At 44.2% G+C, this 25,760-nt stretch overlaps 1 protein-coding gene and 1 pseudogene across 2 annotated transcripts in view; one reads left to right on the top strand and one right to left on the bottom strand.

The window, feature by feature from the left end:
- Positions 1-753: 753 nt before the first annotated feature.
- Tubgcp2 (tubulin gamma complex associated protein 2) overlaps positions 754-25,760 on the bottom strand; it is a 37,562-nt gene continuing 12,555 nt past the window's right edge. For both annotated transcript variants that reach the window (XM_045151147.1, XM_045151150.1), the window contains exons 6-18: positions 22,226-22,433; positions 21,729-21,928; positions 21,093-21,282; positions 20,143-20,288; positions 19,413-19,593; positions 18,922-19,102; positions 7,802-7,974; positions 7,494-7,622; positions 6,409-6,529; positions 5,943-6,086; positions 5,030-5,158; positions 1,602-1,765; positions 754-1,009 (exon numbers count right to left, since the gene is read on the bottom strand). In XM_045151147.1, coding sequence (XP_045007082.1) covers positions 877-1,009; positions 1,602-1,765; positions 5,030-5,158; positions 5,943-6,086; positions 6,409-6,529; positions 7,494-7,622; positions 7,802-7,974; positions 18,922-19,102; positions 19,413-19,593; positions 20,143-20,288; positions 21,093-21,282; positions 21,729-21,928; positions 22,226-22,433 — 2,099 coding nt within the window. In that variant the 3' untranslated portion in view covers positions 754-876. The remainder of the gene's footprint in view (positions 1,010-1,601; positions 1,766-5,029; positions 5,159-5,942; positions 6,087-6,408; positions 6,530-7,493; positions 7,623-7,801; positions 7,975-18,921; positions 19,103-19,412; positions 19,594-20,142; positions 20,289-21,092; positions 21,283-21,728; positions 21,929-22,225; positions 22,434-25,760) is intronic.
- Positions 12,055-13,104, top strand: LOC101600104 (annotated as a pseudogene).

Raw genomic sequence — 25,760 nt, 5'->3', positions numbered from 1 at the left:
TCTACATAAAGCCAGTAGTCAAGAACTCTGTCTATGGTTCTTAATCCTTCCAGGCTCAAGCTCATCTGAGCAGATGTTTACAATTTGATTTTGAAAAGTAACTATTCAGTAGAAAGCGGAAGCTCTGCTCAAAGTATGATTAAAGAAGACTGCTGTGGCTGAGTAATGTCATGTCAGGAATAGATGTATTGTTCACTTCAGGTCTGGAGCAGAAAGCCAGAGGAAGGCCAGGCTGCCACAACACGATTTATTAGTTTTAAGGCAAGGCCAAGAGAGCCTAGGGCATCTGGCCTTGGTGGGGACAGGAGTGGGAGCTCCGAGCTTGCAGCACAGCCTGTCCCCAAAGCTACTTCTCACTAGGCACACCCTAGATGAGTGCATGTGTGGTGGGGGGAAGACTGTGTAGGGGGAATTGAGGACTTGGTGAGCTAGGTGCCTGAGGTGAATTTCTTCACAGCAAGGAACAATGCTGCCCCCTGGTGCCTGACACAAATACAGCACTGAGGCTCACCCCTGTACATGGCACCTCTGAAATATCATTTCTTGCAAAAATGCACTATTTTATTTGTCTGTAAGGCCAAAAGTATACATAGGTGTGCACATGGGTACGTGCGCATGTGTGCACACACACACACGCGCACACACATGATAGAGAGCAAGCAAGAGAGCACGCATTCGATTTTAGAAGCAAAGAGTTAAGTCCAGAAAGTCCTCACCCTGGAAACCTAGCACCTTGAGAAGACGACACATAGCCAAGATGTTAACAGACTATATTTAAGTTGTAACATTGGTTCCAGAAAAATGTGATTTAAAAATCCTGTGCTCATCTGAACTACAGCACTATTGGCTCCCATCTCTTCTCCATGCAGCCAGGGGTCACTGTGCAGTGACAGCCACCCTGGGTGTGGATGCTGGAGGCCCCCGTGGGACAGGGACTTGGGCGATCTTTTGACTCCTCTCTGCAGACAGACGCTCCAGGCGCTCTGCATAGAAGCCATTGAAATCCAGCCTATGGAAGAGGGAAAGAAGAGTTGGGAGGACTCCAGGATAGGGCAGAACATAGCCCAGGCTGGCCATGATGACAGACAACCCAAAGTCTCTTTGAGGTAGAGAATGTGCACAGACAGATCTTGGCTCATATAGGCCTCATCACTCCATGTGATATGGAAATAGACTTGAAAACATGTGAAGCTAAAATCCAGATGACATAGCTCCTAAGAAGTGACAGGCACAAGTAGTTGTTTCAGGGGCCCAGCCACTGGTGTACATGCACACCTCTCTTCTCTCTACCCCTAAATATTGGAACTCCCAGCATCCTGAGGCAATGGAAGCCCAAGGGTACCTTAGGGCACTACATGATCCCAACATACAAATGGGTACTTTTCTAAGAGCAGTGCAAGGACAGTACCCCTTCATGGCTAAAGCTAGGACCTCTCTCTCATCCTATCCCAGATGAGCAAACACTTGAGGATCTCTAGCCAGCCTTCTTCTATTGCCCTTGGCCAGGACAGAGCAGTGTCCTACTGGGGGCTGTGAGGAGAAAGGTTATGGGGAAGGCAGGTAGCAGGCTAGGCTTTAGAGTCAGAATGGGTGACACTCACCTGGAGATGACACTGGCCATGCCGTGTTCACAATCACTGGTGCTGTAGACGCTCAACCGAGCCAGCAAATCAAGCAGATGGGCAGAAAAATTCTTGTCAAAGTTGTTGATGGTGGCCTCAAAGCCAGAAGCCAGCTGCGGAGTATCCACATGCTCAGACAAGTGCTAGAAAGCAAGCCAGGAAGCTGAGCAGTGTGGGCTATTTGATTGCCACTCAGCTTCATCTCAACCACAGTCATCCCTTTCCTATTCCTTCCTTATTTATTTTTTTGGCCATAGTCATCCCTTTCCCCTTTCTTTCTTTCTTTTTTTTTTTCGGCCACAATCATCCCTTTCCCCTTTTTCATTTCCCCTCCTTCCCCTTCCCATTTCCTTCCCTCCTCTCTCCTCCCGTTTTTTAGGTAGGGTTTCCACTAACCCAGGCTGACCTGGAATTCACTATGTAGTCTCAGGGTGGCCTCAAACTCATGGCAATCCTCCTACCTCTGCCTCCCACATGCTGGGATTAAAGGCATGTGCCACCATGCCCAGTTCCCTTATTTTTTTTGTTTCTGAAACCAGGACATACTACATAGCTCAGCTGGCCTTGACCTCCTGATCCTCTTGCCTCTACCTCCAAAATGCTGGGAATACAAGGACATGCTACAACACACAGATTTTTTGACATTGGGTAGTATGTACTGAGCATGTTCACATGTACAGGTTCATATGGAGGCCACAGGTTGATGTTTGTTGTCATTCAAACTCTCTATCTTACGTATGGAGGCAGGGCCACTTACTTCAACCCAGGGCTCACCAATTTAGCCTGTCTAGTTTTCTAGCTTGCCCAGGGTTCCTGTCTCTGCCTCCCAAGTGCTGTGATTATAGGCAGACTGCTATGCCCACTTGGCATTTACATGGATGCTGGAGATCCAAACTCTACTGCTTATGTGGTGTGGTGGTTTGATTCAGGTGTCTCCCATATACTTAGGTGTTCTGAATGCTAGGTTCCCAGCTGATGGAGATTTGGGAATTAACACATCCTAGAGACAGTGTATTGTTGGGGGCAGGTTTATGGGTATTATAGCCAGTTTCCCCTTGCCAGTGTTTGGCATACTCTCCTGTTGCTGTGATCCATCTGTTGTTGGCCAGGAGGTGACATCCACCCTCTATTCATGACACCATTTCGCCCTGCCACCATGGAGCTTCCCCTCCAGTCTGTAAACCAAAATAAACCTTCTTTCGCACAAGCTGCTCTTGGTTGGGTGATTTATGCCAGTAATGCAAACCTGACTGCAACATGTCGCAAGCGCTTTATCCGCTGAGCCAAATCCCTGTGCTTTCCTTTGTTTTTGAATTCTAGAAATGCTTTCATGTAATGAGAGGTGAGAAGTCAGAGTATCATATAAATGTCCCTAAGAGGGCTGGAGCAATGGCTTAGCAGTTAAGACATTTGCCTGCAAAGCCAAAGGACTTCAGTTCACTTCCTCAGGACCCATGTAAGCCAGATGTACAAGGTGGTACACTGTGTCTGGAGTTCATTTGCAGTGGCTGGAGGACCTGATGGGCCCATTATTTCCCTCCCCCTCTCTCTGTCTGCCTCTTTCTCTCTCAAACAAGTAAATAAATATGAAGTTTTTTTTTTGTTTTTTTTTTTAAAGTTCCTTAGAACACAGCACGTGGGGAAACACTTGGAGTAGCAAGCCCTACACACTGGGCTTTCTCCAGGATTACATATGAGATCAGACATATGCAGGGTGGTATGGCCATAGACTTATCCACGATAATAGCACTGAGACCAACACTGCAGCACTGCCTATTCTTTTTGGGTCAAGGTTTTGAGCTAATGCCATTTTCTCTAAGCAAGGAGGACTAACTGTGTCTCCTACCATCTTTCACATCTGTCTCCTCTAGCAATGTCTGTTCTTCATTCCTGAATATCACACAAGTCACTATACCAACTGTCCTATTTGAGGTCAAGCACTAAGTGACTGTAGCCAGGCTGGGTGCCACAGCTCCAAGACAGCCCAGGTCCACTCCATAACAGCACTGTCCTGCAGATGATTAAGGCCACATCCTGGAGCCCAAAAGGCTGATGGGCAGTAGTCATATGAAAAGGAAAATGCCTCCTGTGGTCATGTTTGGAACTTGACTTCAGGAGTCTCTTCTTCATTAAGGGGATGATAAGGTAAGGGTGATAGAAGGTTTCTTCCATTAAAAGTTGTTTTAAATTTGGGCTGGAGACAGGGCTTAGTGGTTAAGGTACTTTGCCTGCAAAGCCAAAGGACCCAAGGTAGATTCCTCAGGACCCACGTAAGCCAGATGTACAAGGAGGCACATGTGTCTGGAATTTACTTGCAGTGGCTGGAGGCCCTGGCATACCCATTCTCATTCTCATTCTCTCTCTGCCTCTTTTGCAAATAAAAATAAAATATTTAATTGTTTAAATTTATTTATTTGCACACATGTGTATATGTATGCATGGGTGTGTCAGGATCTCTTGTTACTGCAAACCTATGCCTATCTGGCTTTATGTGGGTGGCTGGGGAATTAAACTCAGGCCAGCAGACTTTGTAAGCAAGTTAACCAGAGCATCTACCTAGCCCTCATTTTTTTTTTTCTTTTTTGCAAGCCAAAGAGAGAGATAAGAAGAGAGGCAGAGAGAATGGGCATGCCAGGGCCTCCAGCCACTGCAAATGAACTCCAGATGCATGTGCCCCTTGTGCATCTGGCTTACATGGTCCTGGGGAATTGAACCTAGGTCCTTTGGCTTTGTAGGCAAACACGTTAACCGCTAAGCCATTTCTCCAGCTCTCCCCCTCCCCCACCTTTTTTTGTTTTTTCAAGGCAGGGTCTACTCTAGCCCAGGCTGACCTGGAACTCACAATGTAATTTCAGGGTGGCCTCAAACTCAAAGTGATCCTCCAACCTCTTCCTCCCAAGTGTTAGGATTAAAGGCATGTGCCACCATGCCCAGCTTCTTTTGTTTTGAGACAAGATTCTTATAAACCAGGCTGGCCTTAAACTTGTTATATAGCTAAGCAGTGGCCTTGAATAACTGATCTTCTGTCCCCATCTTCCAAGTTCTGTGATTACAGGTATGTACTACCCAACTGGATTTATAATTTTTGTTTTGTTTTCCTTTTTAAAAAATATTTATTTTATAATAAACCTTAAAAAATATTTATTTTAGAGAGAGGCAGATAGAGAAAGAATGGGTGTGTCAGAGCTTCTAGCCACTGTAAAAGAATTCCAGATGCATGAGCCTCCTTGTACATCTGCTTTATGTAGGTACTTGGGAATTGAACTGGGTCCTTTGCCTTTGCTGGCAAGTGTCTTAATTGCTAAACCACTCTCTAGTCCCTTTGTCTTATTACATTTTGTGATATTAACATTGCCACAGATGACTAGGAGAAAGAGTCTTTGTGGACAAACATTAAGGCCACTCACCTTCCTGGTAGGCTCTTTCCGTGAGCACTCCTCAGCCCGTTCAGCCTCTGTAGATGACCTCTGCACAGTGCCCTGATCCAGTGCCAGCCGGCCCAGCTCACTGTCTAGCTTCATGCTTTGTGTAAATTTCTAGGGGAGGGGTCATGAGGAAAGGCTACAGTGAGCTCCAGCAACAAGTACCTGCAAGTATACCCACTATGCAGGCCTGTCCCAACCTGCAGATATAGGGGAAATGAGGCTCTGCAAATAAGTGACACATTTCTTCTCACAGCATTCCCAAGTCTACCTTTCCCAGAAACTGTCAAGTGATTTTCCTAAAAACTAGTTGTTTGATGGTATTTCTGTCCATGGGAACTCAACATATCCCCTAACCATCTGAATGGTCTCCATAGCTCCTGCTGCTCCATAATCCATCACTAACTATATTTCCTACCTCTTAACTACTGTTCTGACTGTTCCCAGGTATTGCCTGCAGAACACTTGGCTGTTAGTATCTATCAAATGATGCTCATTTTATGCATTGTTTTGAGTAACTGCTATGATAAGTTTAAATAAATTGAATAACAGTTCTAACAAGTGATGCAAAGGCATTCAAAAGGGTTCTAAAACCCAAACTAGCACACTAGTAACAGTGGAAGAAATGATGACACTGAGCAGACCTGCTACAATACCATGGCAAGGCCTTAAGAAAGCTCCATGGCCAGAAAGGAACGGCCCATAAAGTCCCAATCTACACGGACAGAAAGAGGTGTGGGACAGAGCAGGTTGTAGCAGCTACCTGGATGCCACACTTGTCCTCAATGCCTCCCCTGCCATCATCTTTCCATGCTGCCTCCCTAAATTCATATGACTGTGTGGCTTCCCCCTGTCTCTCCTCTATCATCTGCCCACACTGTCTCCTCTGTTCTCTTACCTGCATGCAATTAGTGAACATGACACACACAGACATGAGCTTAGAGAAGACCTTCAACAGCTCAGGGTTGGTCAGCATGCAGTCCTTCAGGCAGTTGTCCAGGAAGCTTGTGTGATGACCAAGGACATCGTCAATATTGGAGGCCTGAGAAGGAAGGGCTGAAATTTCACTAAGACTTTATGTGTGTGGCCTTCAGCCAAGTCTGGGTATTCCTCTTCCTAAAAGTTTTCACTGTCTCAATGGGCCTGTGATCTCTCATCATCTCTCACACATGCACCATGTTAGAAGGAACCCCTGTCTGCATACAGACAGGTCCATGCCTTCCTCATTGAACAGGAGGAGATATGAGACTGTGATTATGCTCATAGCTGGTTGCCCTAACACCCAGGCAGCTATGAGCTGTGAAAAGTGCCCTGGCTGAGAAAGAGCTTTGAGAGATACCACATCCTGCAGGGTAGAAACTCACTGATTTCAGGTTTTTCTCTAGGATGTGCCAGGTTGGTTCCATCACTTCAAACATCATGTAGTATTGAATATTCTGGACAAAGTTGAGCATTCGCTGCCGCAAAGTGAAGGCACCTGCAAACCTGAGTGCACAAAGAGTGATTATAAGGGAGGTGATACAGAGCTTTAGGTAACACATGCCAGTGGCTCCCACTCCAGCTTCCACAGCATGGTGGATTCTCATGACCCCAGCTCCTGTGGGTTGCTGACAGCTCAGACATAGGTATAGACAACACAAACAGGAAGGTCACTTCAGTGCTGGGGTCTTGGGATCCCCACTCCCACTTCTGGCTTCCTTAGGCTGTCAGGCAAGTCTCCTGACCAGCACAACTCTCATTCCCTTACATCCTGCAGGGATGGTGGCAACCAGCCCTACTGTGGAGACACAGGGCAAGATTCTCAGCACATTAAGCCATCCAGAGCAGGTGGAGGGCAACCCAGGAGCCACCATCATGGTGGATTCTACATGTACTTTACAAGGGAAAACTCTTAAGAAATTTTACCATCAGCTCTTTCTTTCAAACAATAGCTATTGCCACAGATAGTGTACAAAAAGTCAACTGCTGCTCTGTGTGCTTCCTTGAGAGGGGCTTGTGTGCACTGGACTCAGCCTGGCAGTCAACACTATGAGGATACAACCAGTGTTCATGGGAGAGACAATGGTAATACATGGCCCTGAGTCATGAAAACCAAACAAAACTACAAATGTGACCTACAAATTATTTTTCAAGCAAGTGCCTTCAACTACTGAGCCATCTCCCTAGCCCATCAAATTATTATTATAATTGTTTATTCATTTATTTGACAGAGAGTGAGAGAAAGAAAGAGGAAGAGGTAGAGGTGAGGGGGAAGGGAGAATATGGGTGTACCAGGGCCTCTAGCTAATGCAAATGAACTCCAAATGCATGTACTACCTTCTGAATCTGGCTTTACATGGGCAAGTGCCCCACCTTTAGGCATCTCTCCAGCCCTCAAATTATTTTTATAAAGATTGAAAAAGCAAAACCAATGTTTCAGGAGGGAAAGGGAAGGCATGACAGGACGCACCACTTTGCAGAGTGCAGCGCATACTGCTTGGCGGTCTTGTTGCTGATCCAGACACTGCAGAGCTGCCGCTCCACATGCTTGCAGTAGAACATGTGCCGGAAGAGCATCTGGTAGCGTGTGAGTGCTTTTCTGTAAAGAAGAGCATGTTAGATGGCCCCAGCAAGGCAGCCTGGGCTTCTGAATGTGTATAGGGTGGTACTAGCAGATAGCAAGGGCAGTCTAGTGTCCTGCAAGGTAAGGTGCCCAAGCAGGTGGCTGTTTTCTGCAGATCTGAACACATAACCAGAAACAGGTGGCCCAGGTCTTACCTGTTGATGATAAGTGACAAAGGCCACTTGACCATGTAGTCAAAAGAGAATGCCTCCAAGCCACTCAGTGTGAGCTCCGTGGGGTCAACATGGGTCATTGCCTTCTCCTGCTTGGTTTCAATAGCCAGAACCCGCAAGAGCTGAGTGATAAGGTCATGAGGCATCAGGTCAATCTTGGGCGAAAAGAAAACAAAAACAAAAATAATGCTTCAGCATATAGAGGAAAAGAACAAAGTTGCTCCACTTTTGCATCAAGTTGGAAAAGCAAATCAATTTCCTAAATGCTTATTCTAAGATAAGATGCCAAGTATCCACTAATAACTTGTAATTAAAAAATCAGAGACTTCCAGGTAAGATGGCTGTATAGGAGTCACACCAAACCAGCCTAGAAAGGTATTTAAGCAAAACCACAGCAAAATATACTTTTCTTCTGAAAAGTGAAGGTGTGTAGGTTTTTATCAGTCACAGTGAAGAAGCAGGAGAGACCAAGACCTACCAGAAAGGAGGAACCCAGCCAGAATCCCACGGAGGTGCTTGTGGCCCACATGGACCCGTGCACCTGCCCAGGTTGGTGCCCAGGTGCAGGAGCAAAGACTAAATAAACAAGGGATTTCCCAACCTCATCAAACCTGAAGGGGAGACAGTGGAGATCAGTTTAGGAGCTTCTGAAAGGGATACAGGTGGGACCAGCTGAGCAGTTCTAGTACAACTCTAGGCTTCCTGCACTCTTCCATCCACCAACTGCCAGAATTGTGAACCTCCCCAAAAATGCATTCAGCTCCTGGCAGCAAGGCATCCAGCATAGCTAATCAGAGCACCAGCTCCACAGCACAACATGGAGGGATCTAGGTGAGCACTCAGCATTGGTGAGACTAGAATCTACCCCAAAAGGTAGCGAGGCCGACTAACCAAAAAGCAGGTACACAGGCCTGTACTGTGCTAATCTCTCTTTTCCATGTCAGGGCAGGTTATAGGTTAGATATTCTTGGTTGGCTTTACCATTTTCAATTAACTATTTGGGGGTTGACTGTTGTTACCTTTGATACTTTCAGATTCATAGGGCCTTTGTCTTTTTCTTCTGTCACTATCAGGGGCAGGGTCTGATTCAGACCCAGGCTGACCTGGAACCCATTTCAGAACAGAAATATCAACCTCCCAGCAGACAGGATTAAGTGTGTAGAGCAACACACATCCTTAGGGATTTTAGCTTTATAAGGCTATCTGTTTGTTTCAATCCCCACACTTGCATTCTCTGTGCTAGTTTTTATTGAATATGTATATTGCTCAGTTGAATTTTAGAATTTTGCCAGTAAATTGCTCCACCCAACCCACTAGAATACTTGAATTTCAGGCAAACAACACCTAGGATTACTTCTGTGGTTGGACTGTAGTACAAGAGCTACACTTGGCACCATAAACTCCTACTCTGAAAGTAATAAAGTTGGATTTCTAAGTTTAAAAACTGCAGATAACTAGAAAACCCAAGCATCAAATCAACTCAGGAAGCAAAAGTTGCTACATTATAATACAGGAAGCACAAAGAATCAAGACAATACATCCTACCAAAAATTGTAAATTCATCAGAAATAACCCTTAATGAGACTATTTTAGATGAATTGCCTGACAAAGATTTGAAGAAAAAAAAAAGGTTTTATCCACACTCAAAGAAATCAAAGAATAAAACAAAGAAATTAAAGAAGAAAACAAACTCCTGAAGAAATTCCAAGAAAACACAGGAAACCAGCTTAATGAAATAAGGAGGTCATTATAAGGCATGAATAAGGAAATAGAAATGCTGAAGAAAAACCAAGCAGAAATTCTAGTACTGAAAAATGCAGTCATATAAAAAACTCTATGGACAGTATCACCAGTAGAATGGGTAAAGGCAAGAACAGAATATCTAAACTAAAAAAACAGGTAGGCTGGAGAGATGGCTTAGCAGTTAAGAGCTTGCCTGCGAAGCCTAAGGACCCTGGTTCGAGGCTCACTTCCCTAGGACTCACATTAGCCAGATGCACAAGGGGGCACACGTGTCTGGAGTTCATTTGCAGTGGCTGGAGGCCCTGGAGCGCCCATTCTCTTTTTCTCTCTATCTGCCTCTTTCTCTCTCTGTTGCTCTCAAATAAATAAAAATAAACAATAACAACAACAACAAAAGAGGTGGAAGATCTACAACAGTCCAACAAAGAGAAAGATAACCTAATAGGAAGGTATGAATGGGAGTTTCATGATATTCAGGACACTATGAAAAGATCAAACATAAGAATTCAGGGTATAGCAGAAGGAGAAGAATTTCAATCCAAAGGCATAGTAGGCATTTTCAACAAAAACAGAGAAGAAAATGTACCCTAACTTGGGAAAGAAATGCCAATGCAAATGCAGGAAGCTTTTAGAACATGAAGCAGACAAAACCTGGAAAGAACCTCTCCTCTTCTCCTCATGTTATAACTAAACTACTAAACATGCAAACCAAAGAAAATATATGGAAATCAGTTAGAGAGAAAAATCAAGTTACCTACAAAGGCAAGCCATCAGCATCACAGCAGATTACTCAACACAAACTTTAAAAGCCAGAAGGGCTTGGAATGATGTATTTCAAGTTCTGAAAGTTAACAACTGTCAACCAAGATTACTGTATCCTGAAAAGCTATCTATCCAAATTGATGGAGAAATAAGGACATTAGACAACAAAAACAGGCTAAAGGAATTTATGACAACTAAGCCAGCTCTACAGAAAATACTTGAGGAATCCTTCACACTGAAGAAAAAGCAAGGCACATACATGAGGAAACAGAAAAAATAAAATAAAATAAAACAAACCATACTCAAATAACAGTTAAAACAAGAGAGTAAAGGGAAATCAGGAAACACTACAAAACAAGAAGAATGATGAGAATAAACACGTACCTTTCAATAGGAACTCTTAATATTAATGGCTTCAATGCCCCAACCAAAAGACAGAGGCTTGCAGACTGGATTAAAAGGCAGGATCCTGCTGTCTGTTGCCTCTAGGGAACTCCCCTCTCAATAAAAGACAGACACTGTCTTAAGATGAAAGGATGGAAAACAGTATTTCAGGCAAATGGGCATAGGAAGCAAGCAGGGATTGCTGTCCTAGTATCTGACAGGATAAATTTCAAACCAACATTAGTGAGGAAGATAAAGAAGGTCACTTTATACTGATTAAAGGAACATTCCAACAGGAGGACATTACAATCCTAAATATATATGCATCTAACATGGGGCTGCCAATTTCATAAAACAAACACTATTAGACTTAAGGTCATAGATAACACCAAACACAATTGTAGTGGGTGACTTCAATACTCCACTGTCATCAACTGACAGGTCATCCCAGCAAAAAATAAACAGAGACGTCTGGATTAAATGATGTCATGGAACAAATGGACCTAACAGATATCTACAGAACATTCTATCCAAATGCTGTAGAATACACATTTTTTCTCAGCAGTACATGGGACATTCTCCAAAATAGACCATATATTAGGACAAAAAACAAATCTCAACAAATACAGGAAAACTGAGGTAATCCCTGTACTCTATCTGGCCACACTGGGATTAAACTACAAATCAGCCACAAGAAAAACTACAGAACATACAGAAATTCATGGAGTCTAAACAGTACACTATTGAATGATGAATGGGTCATTAAAGAAATAAAAGAGGAAATCAATAAATTCATAGAATTAAATGATGATGAGAATGCAATATACCAAAACTTTTGGGACACAATGAAGGTAGTCCTAAGAGGGAAATTTAAAGCTCTAAAAGCCTATATTAAGAAATTAGAGAGTTCACACATAAACAATTTAATGCATCACCTTAAGGCCTTGGAAAAAGAAGAGGCAAACCAAATATCAGTAGATGGGAAGAAATAATAAAGAATCGGGCAGAAATTAATGAAACAGAACCCCTCCCCCAAAAATCCAAAGAATCAATGAAACAAAAAGGTGATTCTTTGAAAGGATAAGATTGATAAAACCTTAGCAAATCTGACCAGAAGAAAGACAGAAGAGAAAAAATTAATAAAATTAGAGATGAAAAAGGCACCATTAGGCAGCCCCGGCCCTGGGGGCACGCGGGGGCGGGGGGGGGGGGGGGAGGGTGGTTGCGGGCGGCCAGCACGGAGCAGCCAAGAGGGGCCACAGGGGGTGAGCGGCGGCCCGGTGGGGTTGTGGGGTCTTTCATGATGAGAACTTTGGGGGTACTTCCCTCTCTGAGTAATTGATAGTCTGGGCAGTGAGGAAATGGCAGACAGTGTTAAAAACTTTCTCCAGGACCTTGGCAGGGGAATCAAAGACTCCATCTGGGGCATTTGCACCATCTCAAAGCTAGATGCCCGAATCCAGCAAAAGAGAGAAGAACAGCTTTGAAGACGGGCAAGTAGTGTCCTGGCACAGAGGAGAGCCCAGAGCATAGAGCAAAAACAAGAGTGAGCCAGACATTGTTAGTCAAAGTTTCCAATGTTGTGCTTGGAATGGTGGAGTAGTCTGGTTCATTCTGGTTCAGTTTCCTCTTGTTTTACCGAGTGTTTATTCCTGCACTTGAGTCAGTAACAGCCTGGATTATTGGTGACCCATCACTCCATGGAGATGTCTGGTGGTGGCTGGAATTCTTCCTCACTCCATTTTCAATGCTCTTTGGGTGTTCCCCCTGTTTGTGCTTAGCAAAGTTGTGAATTCCATTTGGTTTCAGGATATAGCTGACCTGGCATTTGAGGTATCAGGGAGGAAGCCTCATCTATTCCCCAGTGTCAGCAAAATAACTGCTGACATGCTCTGCAACCTTCTGCTACAGGCTCTTTTCCTTATCCAGGGGATGTTTGTGAGTCTCTTACCCATCCATCTCGTTGGCCAGCTGGTTAGTCGGCTGCATATGTCACTTCTTTACTCACTGTACTGCTTTGAGTGTCGTTGGTTCAATAAAGGAATTGAAATGTACCAGTGACTGTCAAACATAGAAAGGCATTGGCCTTATTACTTTGAATTTGGCTTCCCCTTGACGATCCTCACAGCAATGCAGTCCTCCTACATCATCAGTGGCTGCCTCTTCTCTATCCTGTTTCCTTTATTCACCATCAGCGCCAATGAAGCAATGACTCCTGGGAAAACATACCTTTTCCAGCTGTTCCTCTTCTCCTTGGTGGTCTTCTTAAGCAACAGACTATTCCACAAGACAGTCTACCGGTAGTCAGCCCTAAGCAGCTCAACCTCCACAGAGAAGCTCCCCTCACCACACCCATCTCCTGCCAAACTGAAGACTGCTGCAGGCCGCTGAGTTCCCTGCTGTCCAAAGGAGATGGTGGGATTGGATGGAGGCTGTGGCAGCTCTTTTTCCTGTTCTCCTTCCCTACCAGGGAAGGTGAGACCCACTGCCAAAGGCCTCTGCATACCCCCTTCTCTTTGAGGAATTGGAATCTTTGTCTCTGGTGCACATAAGGCAGCATCAACTTGACACCAGTATGTGGAGTTTTACCACCACCGTGAGTCTGAAAAGACCACAGGTTTTCCAGCTTTTTTCTAGCATTTACCAGCCCCTGTGCCTGGACAGATTGGAATACTTGGTTTTTCTCCCTGTGCCATTACCCTTCCACCTCTCTTTGCTGCCTTCCAGCACCCTCGGATGAATGGGTTTTATAATCCTAACTGTTGTATTTTGTGAATTTGTTATTGTTTTTCTGTGAAGCACATACATTGAATGTGGGAGGTGAAGGAGTATCTGTTACTCCTGCTGACTCCCTTACTAGCCATCACTGTCTTGTTTCTTGTAACTCAGGTTAGGTTTTGGTCTCTTTTTCTACTGCAAAAAAAGAGAGCAAGCCTGAAGAGATGGGACAGGATAGACCTCACAGCCAGATTGGCTGGCTACTGAGGAATAATTTTCTTTCTTCCCCTTGAAGGGGAAAAAGCTTTTCTTTTTTTTTTCTTTTTTTACTGGTACCCTTATATCCCTTATATGACCTACCAAAATTAAATCAAGGTGAGATAATTTAAATAAACCTATAAAAAGTCCGGAGATCCAAACAGCTATAAAAAGTCTCCCAACTAAAAAAAAAAAAAAAAAAAAATTCCAGGCCCCAGATGGAGTCACTGGTGGTTTTTTTTTTTTTTTTTTTTTTTTTTTTTTTTAGGTGGGTCTCACTCTAGCCCAGGCTGACCTAGAATTCGCTAGGCAGTCTCAGGGTGGCCTTGAACTCTCAGTTGTCCTCCTACCTCTGCCTCCCAAGTGCGGGGATTAAAGGCGTGCGCCACCATGCCTGACTTCACTGTTGAATTTTACCAAACCTTCATTGAAGAACTAACACCACTGCTTCTCAAACCTTTCATTAAAATAAAAAATGAAGGAATTCTACCAAACTCCTTCTACAAAGCCAGCATCACCCTGATACTAAAACCAGACAAAAACAGAACAAAAAAAAATTACAGACCAATCTCCCTCATGAACATAGATGAAAAAATTCTCAACAAAAAATTGGCAAACAGAATATAAGAATAGATCAGAACGATTATTCACCCTGACCAAGTAGGCTTTATCCCAGAGATATAGGGACAGTTCAACATATGCAAATCAATAAATGTCATACATAAATGGACTGAAGGACAAAAATCACATGATAACCTCAACAGACGCAGAAAAGGCATCTGAAAAATTCTAACATCCCTTCATAGTAAAAGTCCTACACAGACTGGGAATAGAAGGAACATATCTCAACATAATAAAGGCTATTTATGACAAGCCTACAGCCAACATAATACTAAGTGGAAAAAAACTTGAAGCTTGTCCACTAAAATCAGGAACAAGTCAAAGGTGTCCACAATCCCCACTTTTATTTAATATAGTACTGGAAGTCTTAGCCATAGCAATAAGGCAAGAGACACACATAAAAGGGATACAAATTGGAAATAAAGAGATCAAGTTATTATTGGCAGATGACATGATTCTACACATAAAGGACCCTAAAGACTCTACCAGCAAACTTTTAGAGCTGATAAACTAACAGGATACAAAATAAACACACAGAAATCAGTAGCCTTCCTATATGCTAACAACGAACACACAGAGGATGAAATCAGAGAATCACTCCCATTCACAATTGCATTAAAAAAAATAATAATAAGAAGCAAGTACCTTGGAATAAACCTAACCAAGGAAATGGAGGATCTCTACAATGAGAACTTTAAAACACTCAAGTGATAAATTGCAGAAGACATTAGGAAATGGAAAGACATCCCATATTCTTGGATTGGAAGAATCAATATTGTGAAAATGTCAATCTTATCAGCAGCAATCTACACATTTAATGCAATCCCCATTAAAATTCCAATGGCATTCTTCACAGATATAGAAAAAAAAATCCTAAAATTCATTTGGAAGCACAAAAAACCTCAAATACCCAAAACAATTTTGAGCACCAAAAATAAGGCTGGTAACATTACCATACCTGATTTTAAGCTTTATTACAAAGCCATAGTAACAAAAACAACATCGTCCTGGCACAAAGACAGACATGTAGATGAATAGAACAGAATAGAGGACCCAGATATTAATCCAGGCAGCTACAGCCATCTGATTTTTGACAAAAAAAAAAAAAAAAAAGCCAAAAATATTCATTGGAGAAAAGACAGGCTCTTCCATAGTTCTGGGAAAATTGGCTATCTGTATGTAGGAGAATGAAAATAAATCGTCTTTCTCCATGCATAAGAATCAAGTCCAAATGGATCAAGGAGCCTTAACATCAGATCTGAAACTCTGAAACTGCTAAAGGAAAAAGTAGGGGAAAGCCTTCAACATATTTGCATAGACAATGACTCTGAACATAACCCCAGTTGCTCAGGAAATAAAACCACTAATCAACCACTGGGATCTCATGAAATTACAAAGCTTTTGTACAGCAAAGGACATTGTGAATAGAACAAAGAGACAACCTACAGAATGGGAGAAAAAAATCTTTGCCAGCTATCTATCTGACAGAGGACTAATATTCAGAATATACAAAGAACTCAAAAACAAAACAATAAGAAATCAAACAACCCAATTAAAAAATGGGCTATGGAACCAAACAGAGGGTTCTCACTGGAGGAAATACAGATAGCATAGAAACATCTAAAAAAGTGTTCTACATCCTTAAGCCATCAGGGAAATGCAAATTAAAACCTCTCTGAGATTCTGTCTCACTCCTGTCAGAAGGGCTATCATCATGAAAACAAATGACAATAAATGTTGTCAAGGTTGCGGAAAAAGGAGAACCCTTCTCCTTTGTTGGTGGGAATGTAGTACAGCCTTTGTAGAAAACAGTGTGGATGTTCTTGAGACAGCTAAAAATAGATTGTACCATATGATTCAGCTATAACACTCATAGGCATATATCCTAAGGACTCATCTCACTATCTTAGAGATACTTGCTCAACCATGTTTATTGATGCTCTATTCACAATAGCTAGGAAATGGAACCAGCCTAGATGCCCCTCAACAGATGAATGGATAATAAAGATGTGGTACTTTACACAATGGAGTTCTATGCAGTGGTAAAGAAAGGGAAATTTGCAGGGAAATGGATGGATCTGGAAAGGATTATATACTAGGTGAGGAAACCCAGGTCCAGAAAGCCAAACGTCACATGTTCTCTCTCATATGTGGATCCTAGCTACAAAGGTATAGACTTGTGTGTGAGCTGGAACCATAAATCAGTAGCAGAGACTGCTAAGCTAGAAAAAGGCTATAAAGGGAGAGAGGAGAGGGAAGGACTTTAGGTGATGGTATTGTATACATGTAAGTAGAAGAACAGATTACAGGGATTGGTATGGCCTAAGCGAGGTCAGGGGAAGAAATTGAGTAAAAGGGGATGGGTCAACCAATATTTAAGATATTCTGAATAAGACATATGAAAACCTACTTTTTTGGATAATGGCACATCTAGAAGCCCTAGATTGTTACTAGAAAATTTTCAGTGCCAAGGATGGGATACATTCCAGTGAGTTACTGGCCAGGGAGGTCCCTGTTGCCTCCAGAACATTACAGGCTATTGCCAAGGCCCTTAGTTTCTCACAAGAAACAGATGGTAAGACTCTATTGCTGAAGACGTCATATGCTGAGTGGCAAGGTCACTGAGAAATCAAGCTGGGGTTGAGCTGAAAACCTCCTCCCTGTTGGCCAGCAGACTGAAATCTGGAAAAAGCTGCACAGCATGCAGTTCTTTGGGAGACAGAAGTCATCAGCAGTGAAAACAATGGACAATGCAAGCCTCAAGTTTGGCCAGATAGGCCAAATGATGGAACAGGTGCAATAGTGGCATGTCTGCTCTAGGGGAAACCAACTGTTGAGCTGGACACCCACTCTATGGGAGGGAATACATGTACTGAAAACCTAATCAAAAGCCTATGGCAGGGGAAGTCATGAGCCTAATGAGTATAAAGCCTGTTATTTTCTGGTTAAATGCATATATTATGCTCACCAAACTGCCCAATAAGTACTACACTTAATGTCCATATTCATACGTAAATGTTGCTCTCACTTCTGGTTAGAGAAACTTCTCTTTTCAGATGGCAGTGACCACTGGGATGACCCAAAAGGCAACATAGTGCAGAGAAGAAATGATGGAGGAATGTCCAGTACTGAAATGTCTCCATCATACCCTCCAAGGCTCAGGGTCCATTGCAGAAGAGGTGGCGGAAAGAATGTAAGAACCAAAGGGCTCCTTACAATGCAACTGTTCAGAGAGAAACTGGTCTTGCAGTGCCTAGCAATACCTTCATAAGACCCTCATAATAGGAGGAAAAAGACAATGACATCAAAATAAAAGAGAGTGCCGGGTGTGGTGGCGTACGCCTTTAATCCCAGCACTCGGGAGGCAGAGGTAGAAGGATTGCCGTGAGTTCGAGGCCACCCTGAGACTCCATAGTGAATTCCAGGTCAGCCTGGGCTGGAGTAAGACCCTACCTTGAAAAACAAAAAAAAATTAAAATAAAATAAAATAAAAATAAAAGAGAGAATAATGGAGAGAGTGAGGGGATATGATGGAGAGTGGAGTTGTGAAGGGGAAAGTGGAGGAGAGGAGGGAACTAAGGTTTATTGTCTGTAAGTATAGAAGTTGTCAATAATAAAATTATACATTAAAAAAAAAACACACTCAGGAGGCAGAGGTAGGAGGATTGCCATGAGTTCAAGGCCACCCTGAGACTCCTTAGTGAATTCCAGGTCAGCCTGGGCTAGAGTGAGACCCTACCTCGAAAAATCAGAAAAAAAAAAAAAAAAAAAAAAAAGGGCTGGAGAGTTGGCTTAGTAGTTAAGGTGCATGCCTGCAAAGCCTAAGGACCCAGAACTCCAGAGTCATGCACCACCTTGTACATCTGGCTTATGTGGGTTCTGGGGAATTGAACCTGGGTCATTAGGCTTCGCAGGCAAACACCTTAACCGCTAAGCCATCTCTCCAGCCTACTGATGAGCTTTTAGTTACATAAGAAAAGACAATTCAAATCACTCAACTCAGAGATAAACTATAGCAGTGCTCTTCAGTCTTCGCACATGCTCAACCAGTTGCCATGGCAACAGAAACGCATAGGCAAGCAGAGAATAGCCCCATGAGTTCTGAATGACCTTGAACTCATACAAGATATAGTGTTGATTAATACTTCCCAGAAACACAGCCCAGTACCAGACAGCTTTCCAGTGAATCTACCAAACCTCCCAAAACTCATGCCACAGCCCAAATTATTCCAAGAATGTAGAGGAGGGACATGTCTACATTCATTCTATGAGGCCAGCCTAACGAGATGAGGGGCCAGACCAGACCATCACAGGAAACTACACACCAGTGAGCTCAGACATAAAACCTTCAACAAGATGTTAGCAAAGGGGCTAAGGAGATGGCTTAAGAGTTAAAGGTGCTTGTTTGCAAAGCCTGATGGCCCAGGTTTGATTCTCCAATACACATGTAAAACCAGTGGCACATGCATGTCCAAATGTATACCCACACACACAAAGAAATAATTTTTTAAAATATGCTAGAAAACCAGTGTGTTTCAGAAGGAAGAACATGCAGTGATGGTGTAGGGCTGGACCCTGCATGTGCTCACTCCAACATTACAGAACTGCTGGCTTACCTTGAGGTCATCTTTGAAGGGATCAGTGTTGGCAGTGCTCATGCGTAGGGCCAGCTCCAGCAGAGCCTCCAGGCGTGTGGGCGTGATATCTTCCACTGGCTTCCTGAGCTCTTCCTCGGTGAGGTCCATGAAGTGCACAAAGAAGTCTCCCTGATCCATCAGGAAGTAACGCTTGATGGACCTGTGTCAGGAAGGGAATGAGCATGTTGCATGCCCCAATGCTTCAGCACAGTCATACAAACTTGAGGCATGGCAATTCTCAGCGTGACACAGGGCCACTGCTCATGCATGACAGAGGTACTGCTGCCAGGTAGGGCCTGAGAAGCCTATTGGCCTAGCAGGCTGGGAACTATAACTTTGGGGACAGCTCCCACCACAAAGGGACACCCAAGTACTAGGCTACAGATAGCCTATAGAGGAAAAAAAAAAAAGGATTGATAATAAGGGGAATACTACAACCTTGGCCCCATGATTACAGAGAAAAGTCCAACCTTAAGTGGGCCACCAGTTCCTTCTCCTCCATGAGGAAATCTAGCAACACCTTGCTGGCGTAATTAAATGCCTTCTCAATCTGCTCTACATATGCCCGCTCTTTCAGTGTGTAGATAATCTCTTTGGCCACAGGGCAAGTGACATCATGACCACACTCTCTGACCACATTTAGATATTTTCCTGAAAAAAAAAAAAGGGGGGGGGGGAGGTGGATTTATTGTCATGACACACACTGAGTCTCAGGCCTGGGCCCTCATAATGCCAACCAAACAATGGACAGTAGGTAGGACATGGCATACACATCAGCCCCACATTTGTTTTATGTTCCTGAAGGGACTTGGGCAGCAGCAACCTGAACTGGCTTTTGTAGTTGATGTTCCCCAATAAGGAGCATAGATAGAAATGTGAAAAGGACTAGTTGTACAAAGAACCAGGTTGCTAACCATCTTCTAGCCCTTTCAGATCCTGCTGAGCAGAGGGCTTACCCAGCATTTTCCTCCAGTTAAAACCCAAAACAGAAAATGAAGGCATCTGAGACAATCTCCTCATCAAAGGATGGAATACCAGGAACTATCAGTGACTAGCAGTCTGGGGCAGGAGGCCCAGCTAAGTCACCTCCAGGTGCAGAATGGCTGGAAGGCTAATAACCCACAGATACCATGCTGCATTAGAAAAAGGCCGCAGACCTCCCTGTGAGGACCCTGGGAGAGAGCTCCAAGCAGCAGTCACCTGTGCTGAGGATCTTGCCAGCCACCTTCTGCAGGAAGGATGGAATCTGTTGTGGCAGTACAGTGTAGCGCTGGTCCCAGTACTTGTCATTGTAGTCTTCCTGGATCTTCTCCTTTCGTAGCTCATGCTCTTCTACCATGAACTCACTAGAAGTCACATAGTATCTTAGGTCACCATAGGGCAAGCACAGGCAACTGAGGTCAAGTGGCCATGTGCTTCAACATGCCACTAGTGCAGGCATAACTGCTCAACTGCATCTTAAAGTAACTGCAGCCTCAGTTGGGAATAGGCTTCTAATCTGAGGTAGAGCTAAATGACCTCTTTCTCCCTACTCTTCCAGTATACTATCAGGCCACAGAACAACTTGTTCCGGGTATATATGCCCATTGTCAACAAAATCAAACCTTTTCCAAGAAGTTTCAAGAACAATTTATCTGTGATAATTTGGAAGCTGTATTCCTCATACTGGCCCACCATACCAGATTCTGTTATTTGACCCCTCAGTAAAGAAAAACAGGGCTGGGGGTATAGCTCTGTGGTAAAACTTGTACAAGGCCTGGGTCCCCTCCCCAATACCAACAGAAGGAAATGCATATGTCTAAATCACAAGTATATCTTACATCTACTAGAGGAGCTATCTCAACAGAACAGAATAAGCTGGTCATTTGTTTTCCACAGTCACACACACCATACTGAGGCAGCACTCTCAACCTCACTCAGAAGATCAGGAAGGGCAACTTCCACTGAAGAGGCACAGACCTGGATATCAAGTGATACTGACATCTTTCATTCAAGTAGACAAAGCTACTGAGAGGTAGCCAAGCAACTAATACTCCCTCTCCTTGCTATGGTTGACTGCTGTGTAAGGACTTATACTTGGAATGTCACCTCTCAAAGAGGCCAGTGCCCTGAGGGAAGGACAGGTAGCAGGCAGCTGATATTGACCTTACCTGTATGGGTCATGGATGATACCCCTATAGATCCACTTTTCTAGGACCTCAAAGTAGGGTGCACTGGCCGCCTTGGTCAGATACAGACATAGCTCCTGTGCCTGGCTATCCCCTGTGTAGTTGAAGCTCCTGTCATGAAGAAGGCTCAGCGTCGACCCACCCACACACTCGCCTTTATCCACCGAGGTAGCTGTAAGGAGGGAGAGGAGGCTCACTGCCATGGTGCCATACTCACTGCCATCTAGCAGAGCCTCTCCAGACAGGTACTGCTCCTGAGACATGCTCAACTGGTAAAACTATGGCTGTTAATAAAGGCTTACTGAGAAAAGCTTCCAGGCCTGGCACACCTTTAATCACATCATTTGGGAGGTTGAAGCAAGAGGATCACAAGTTCAAGGTCAGCCTGGGTTACAAAATTGAGATAGTTCTCCAGCTAGCCTCTCAAACAAATAAGTATATGGGGGGCACCCCCAAAGATAAGCTTCTTCCTCCTACAGATCACTAAAACAGGAAGTGACAGAAGCTTTGCATCACATGAGTGGTCAACCCCAGCCAGGATGACCCACCCACCTCACATATTTTCTTTAGGAGGAGTCCCTCCACTCCCCTCCTACCCCCCAACAGGCAGGTCCGCACCAAGGGAGGCCAGGATGTCAATGGTGCGCATGGCTGGCTGGATGTAGAACCAGAGCTTCTGCAGTGACAGGAGGCCCTGCCTATGGAGTTGTTCCAGCTGTGTGACCAAGATCAGGTATTCCTTTACCAGGGTTCTCATGGCAGCCGCCAAGGCATGGTTCACCTGCCCATACTCGAATGAAGATTTCTCCTCAATGAACCTATGGCAAAGAAGTACTGGATGTCCTGGGAAAAGCCAGAGTTATATGTCCAAATAAAAGTTCAGCTATTCCAAATCCCCTTCTCACCCAAGAAGCAAATTACTCACTCCAGCACGTATTACCCAAGGGGAATTTGTGGTACTAAAAAGGCTGGGTCAGGACAGGGGCAAATGACAGTCTCTCCAAAATGTGTCAGGAACAAGGCTAAGTCACAAGCCAGGCAGGGGCTTGCTTCAGAAGGGAGGTATCTTGACCTTCTGTCCATGAGATTTCTAGTTGGCCATACTGGGGACCCACCTGGTCACAGTGGAGTAGCTGGCAGCCACAGGGAGAATTCTGTTCACCAGCTCCCGGATGGACAGGTCCAGGTTGGGGTCCACAAGGAAGGTTCGGTTCTGCCTCCCTGCCAGAGGCTGAGCAGTGATGTATCTTCCATCCACACCCACAAGCACATAGAGCAGGTCCTCCACCACTGCTGACTCCTGGGAGGCCAAGGGCAGTGCACCTGAAAGGCACAGAGACCACTGGATTTCCAGATATTCTATGTCCCCTAACCTCACTCACCATCCAGTCACATCTACTCATTTCCTTGTACACTGACAGATGGAAGGAGGAAATAGGTGCTTATTATGGTGACAGTGAGAAATGTCCAGTTCATGTGTCAAATGCTTGGACTGCAGCTGGTGGCATTATCTTGGAAGGGTCTAGAACCCTTAGAAAAGTTAAGAGGTCGATGGCTGAGGGTGTGCTTGTTAAGGTTATACTAATCTCCAGTCCCTTCTTTGTTTTGTTTCCTGTCCATCTTGAGGTGAGCAGCCTCCCCACCACACATTCTTGCCTGCCTCACTATGTCTACCTCATCATGGGTCCTAAATTAACAGAGTGAAGGACTGTGGACTGAAATCTCTGAAAGAACAAGCAAAAAAAAAAAAAAAAAAACTTCCTCCTTTAAGTGGTTCTCTAAGTCATTCTGGTCACAGATATGCAAAAGTAACAAGTACAGAAAGTTGGCACTGAAAAGTGGGGCTGTTGTGACTAAACTGACCATGTGTTTAAAAGCTTCTGAAACTGGTTTGTGGAAGACATTTGAACATGCTTGGAGATGTAGGACAGAGAAACACTAGACTGCTATAAGCGGAGCTTAACGAGCAATTTTTCTGTTGAGCTCTCAGAAGACTGGAACACCAATAAGAATATAGTCACCTAGGGGCTGGAGAGATAGCTTAGCAGTTAAGGTGCATGCTTGCAAGGCCTAAGGACCCAGGTTCGATCCTCCAGGTCCCACATAAGACAAATGCTCATAGTGGCACATGCATCTGGAGTTCGTTTGCAGTGGATAGAAGCCCTGGTGTGCCCATTCTCTCTCTCTCTCTCTCTCTGACTGTAATAAATAAATAAAAAATAAAATGTTAAAAAAATAGAATACAGTTACCTATCAAAGCTGTCCACCAATCTATTCTATCCCAGTGTGGCTTTCTCTCTTGTCCCCACAAGCATAGCAGGTGTCTATGTCAGCCAAGGCATACCAAAACTTTAGCCAGGTAACTTGGGAAAGTGTCACACCACACACTTTCTGCTTTGTAAAATGTGTTGGTATAGCATCTAACTATGGGGCAAAGTGTCCTCTGATCATTGCATGCAAGGCCCAGGTATAGGTATGATCCATCCCCAGAACAAGGCCTCAGCAAATGCCCAAATCCAGCTTATATCCATGCTTTTAAACTTCAAATTCCCTTTTTCTACTCTAGCAGCTCTCTCTGGATCAGTGAAAGCACATTTCTAAACCTCCACAGTTTCTGACACAGTAAGTTTTGGCTCCATGTTTCCTCAAAGACAGGAATGGCTCCGACTCTTAGGTTACTTCTCACTCACCCTCAGTTCATTTGTTACATGAAGCCCTTAGTATTGGGAAAAAGGTGTAGGTACTGGGCTGGAGGGGCCCTCCCAGGCCTTAAAGTCCATGTCATTACCTAAATGCTGTAATTCACCAAGCTCAAATAACTGGTTTACCAGTGGCTCCTCAGTGTCAGGCTTAAGTGAGATAGACACAACCCCTGCCTTTAACCAACATGCCTGTATGAGGAAGACATGAAGCAAAACCAGAAACAGGTACACATATTGTAATCGGTGTGACAAGAAAGGAAAAGAACTACAGGCAAGTATTGTCAGACCTTTATGCTGAGCTCTGAAAGTACTATGGAATATTCCAGGGAAAGAAAATTCAACTTGTAAATAACTTAAGGAAGGAGATCTGGCAGATTTGACTGGTATGGAGAGCATGAGTGGCCAATGGAGGTCAAAGGCCAGGTAAGGTCAGCCTGGCCAAATTGCCAGATATCTGTAGCTCCAAAGGGTTGTAGGGGTGTCACTGATAAGAGGTCCACCTTGGACATAGGCCTGATGTTAAAAGAGGGCTCTGGCTACACTAGAGTGAACCACAGGAAGTGAGATAGGATGAAGCTGTCAGATCTGTGCCTCTGTGTGGTGCCATGACTGGGTCTAGGTAAATAAAACAAATAATAACAACAAAAAATGGTTTCTTGGTGATACTCATTGCATTTTGATGTCCAACAGCAATGAAGAAGGTGGGATGGAGCAACTCAGGAGGTGGCAGGTGCAACAGCAGAATAGCTTTGGATAACACAAAGTTTATCCAGCCACCTGGAAGGGGAATCAGAAAAGTGAACCTAGGACCAAACCCTAAAGAACAGAAGCAATGAGAAAAGCCATGAGGTTGACTGGTAAGAGCAGTGGGAAGGGCACAGCAATGGAGCTGTGGCAACTGGAAAAGGGATATACCATAGTGCCAAGTAATGCTAAAAGAAAGTGAAACCCTGGAGAAATAAGTCCTGAGGGACACATATGGAGCAGAGCATCAGATGTACCTATAGGTGACAGAAGGTAGATGTCAACCATGGATAAGACTCTGCCAGGTGGTCACAGAGGGAAAACCAAGGATGACTGCTTCACTGCATACTGGGATCTGAAATTGAACAGTACAGTGGACAGGGCCGAAGGCCAGAGGGCTGAAAGAGAGAATGCTAATACAAGGTGACAGGGTAGGGTACATCCAGGCAAATACCAACAGGGTGAGAAACAAATGCATGACAGGAATGGGGGTGCAAGTGGGTGCTTGCTTGGCAATGTTCCAATAATTCCTCAAAGATGGCTGTCTACTTCTCATGCTTCCCCAGCAGTGTTTTCTAGAGGAGGATGCTAGCCTAAGACCCCATGAACTCCTCCAGTGTGGAAAGCTAGACAGGTCTGTTCCTACGGCATCTGGGGATAGGGACAGCCTAGATAAGGAAACCAGGAAGACAGGTCATGATGCCATCCTGTGCTAAGTTGCTGGGGCCTCTAGGTTGCTTCCTTCAAGGTGCTCATCACTGCTCCTGGAGTTAAGTCTCCAGTATAGTTATCTCACCTGATTAGGCTGTCTCCATCATATAACATTTTTTTGGACAGGGAGAATATGTTTTTTTTGTTGTTGTTGTTTTGTTTTGCTGTTGTTGTTTATGTAGACCATCTTTAAGTGCTTCATATTATGGAAGCTGGCTGTGTTATACTCACTACTAGCCCAGTGCTGGGCCTCCTACTTTCTACTTGGCACAGCCTTGGCGGGGGGGGGGGGGGGGGGGGGAGGGTGCTCAGATGTCCTCAACTGCACCAAGGGTCCCACTACGAGGTCAGAAATCTTTCTTTTTAAGCTGCTTCAAGTAACACAAATGCTCTACCATGCCAGTGCTCAAGCAGTCAGATGCCTCTTCTCCACTCTCTTATGGATGTCCTTATGGTTCTTCTGGGGCACAGCCAGCTCCAGGATGAGGCCTAG

Source organism: Jaculus jaculus, chromosome 1, assembly GCF_020740685.1.
Source record: "Jaculus jaculus isolate mJacJac1 chromosome 1, mJacJac1.mat.Y.cur, whole genome shotgun sequence".
Classification (NCBI taxonomy): domain Eukaryota; kingdom Metazoa; phylum Chordata; class Mammalia; order Rodentia; family Dipodidae; genus Jaculus; species Jaculus jaculus.
This window is presented reverse-complemented; position numbering and strand designations above follow the sequence as displayed.